Source organism: Plasmodium gaboni, chromosome 14, assembly GCF_001602025.1.
Source record: "Plasmodium gaboni strain SY75 chromosome 14, whole genome shotgun sequence".
Taxonomy (NCBI): Eukaryota; Apicomplexa; class Aconoidasida; order Haemosporida; family Plasmodiidae; genus Plasmodium; species Plasmodium gaboni.
The window spans coordinates 2,291,365-2,292,936 of NC_031494.1; the positions used below are offsets into that span (position 1 = coordinate 2,291,365).

Genomic DNA, 1,572 nt, shown 5'->3' on the forward strand with positions numbered 1-1,572 from the left:
AAATAATATTTTCAAATATTTTATCCCTTTTATTTTATTAAGGTTTTAAATTTATTATTTATTTTTTTTTAAAATTATATATATAAAAATATATAAATTAATCTATAGTTATTTCTTTTTTTTATTTTTTTTTTATTTCTATTATAATATATATATATATATATATATTTATTATATATAATAATATATATTTTTATATATTTTACATACCCCGGAAGAGTTGAATATATAATAAGTTAATTAAATACAAAAAAAAATAAAAATTAAAAATAAATTATATATATGAAAACAAAAAAATAATTAATATTTTATTCTATGATAAATATAATATAAATTATATATATATATATATATATATATATATATATATATATATATACTTATTAAAATCAATACTTATAAAAAAATAAAAATTAAAAAATATATATATATTAAAGATTTTCAAAAAAAAAAGATTAATTTTAATTTTAAATGATATATTTTTAATTATATACATATATATATATATATATATATATAAACTTTTTATAAAAACAGAAATATGTGAAGATTATTACATTAATTATATATAATAATTTATTTATTATTTCTTGTCCTTTATTAATAATTTTTTTTTTTTTTTGTACAACTTTATTTTATTTTATTTTATTATTTTTTTTTTTTAATTAATCTTTATTTTTATGTTAATTTAAATATGAGGAAATTAAACAGAAATATGTGAAGATTATTACATTAATTATATATAATAATTTATTTATTATTTCTTGTCCTTTATTAATAATTTTTTTTTTTTTTTGTACAACTTTATTTTATTTTATTTTATTATTTTTTTTTTTTAATTAATCTTTATTTTTATGTTAATTTAAATATGAGGAAATTAAAATATCATGAGCAGAAATTATTGAAGAAAGTAAATTTTTATGACTGGAAGAGGACCAATAATGTAAGAGAAGTAAAAGTATTAAGAAAATATGTAATACAAAACAGAGAAGACTATACAAAATATAATAAAATATGTGGATATATAACCAAGTTAGTATCAAAATTAAGATTATTACCAGAAAATGATGAATTCCGCATAAAAATGACAGATGAATTATTAGATAAATTATATGATATGGGTTTAATTAATTATAAATCTAGTCTAGCTGAATGTGAAAAAATAACTGTTTCATCTTTTTGTAGGAGACGTCTAGCTGTCTTACTGTTCAGGTTAAAATTTGTTCAAACAATTAAGTTAGCTATAACATATATTCAACATGGAAATATAAGAATTGGAAATAACGTAATAAATAATCCTTCTTTTCATATAAATAGAAATATGGAAGATCATATAAAATGGGCAGATGGATCAAAAATATTAAAGCACATACAAAAACATAAAGAAAGTAAAGATGATTATGAGTTGTTAGGAAATTAATATTGTAATCACCTTATCGTATATTATATATAAAATCACACATTCACAAAATTTTACAATTCTATATAGGCGCTTTGATAATATATACAAAGATACATACATATATATATATATATATATATATATATATATATATATATATATATGTGTAT

The 1,572-nt window shown here is 14.6% G+C and overlaps 1 protein-coding gene across 1 annotated transcript; it reads left to right on the top strand.

The window, feature by feature from the left end:
* Positions 1 to 868: 868 nt before the first annotated feature.
* Positions 869 to 1,420, top strand: PGSY75_1461200 (putative U3 small nucleolar ribonucleoprotein IMP3; the record flags this gene model as incomplete). The annotated part of the gene is made up of 1 exon (XM_018788297.1): positions 869 to 1,420. One exon carries the CDS (start codon positions 869 to 871, stop codon positions 1,418 to 1,420), a length of 552 nt encoding a protein of 183 aa, XP_018639671.1.
* Positions 1,421 to 1,572: the final 152 nt, after the last annotated feature.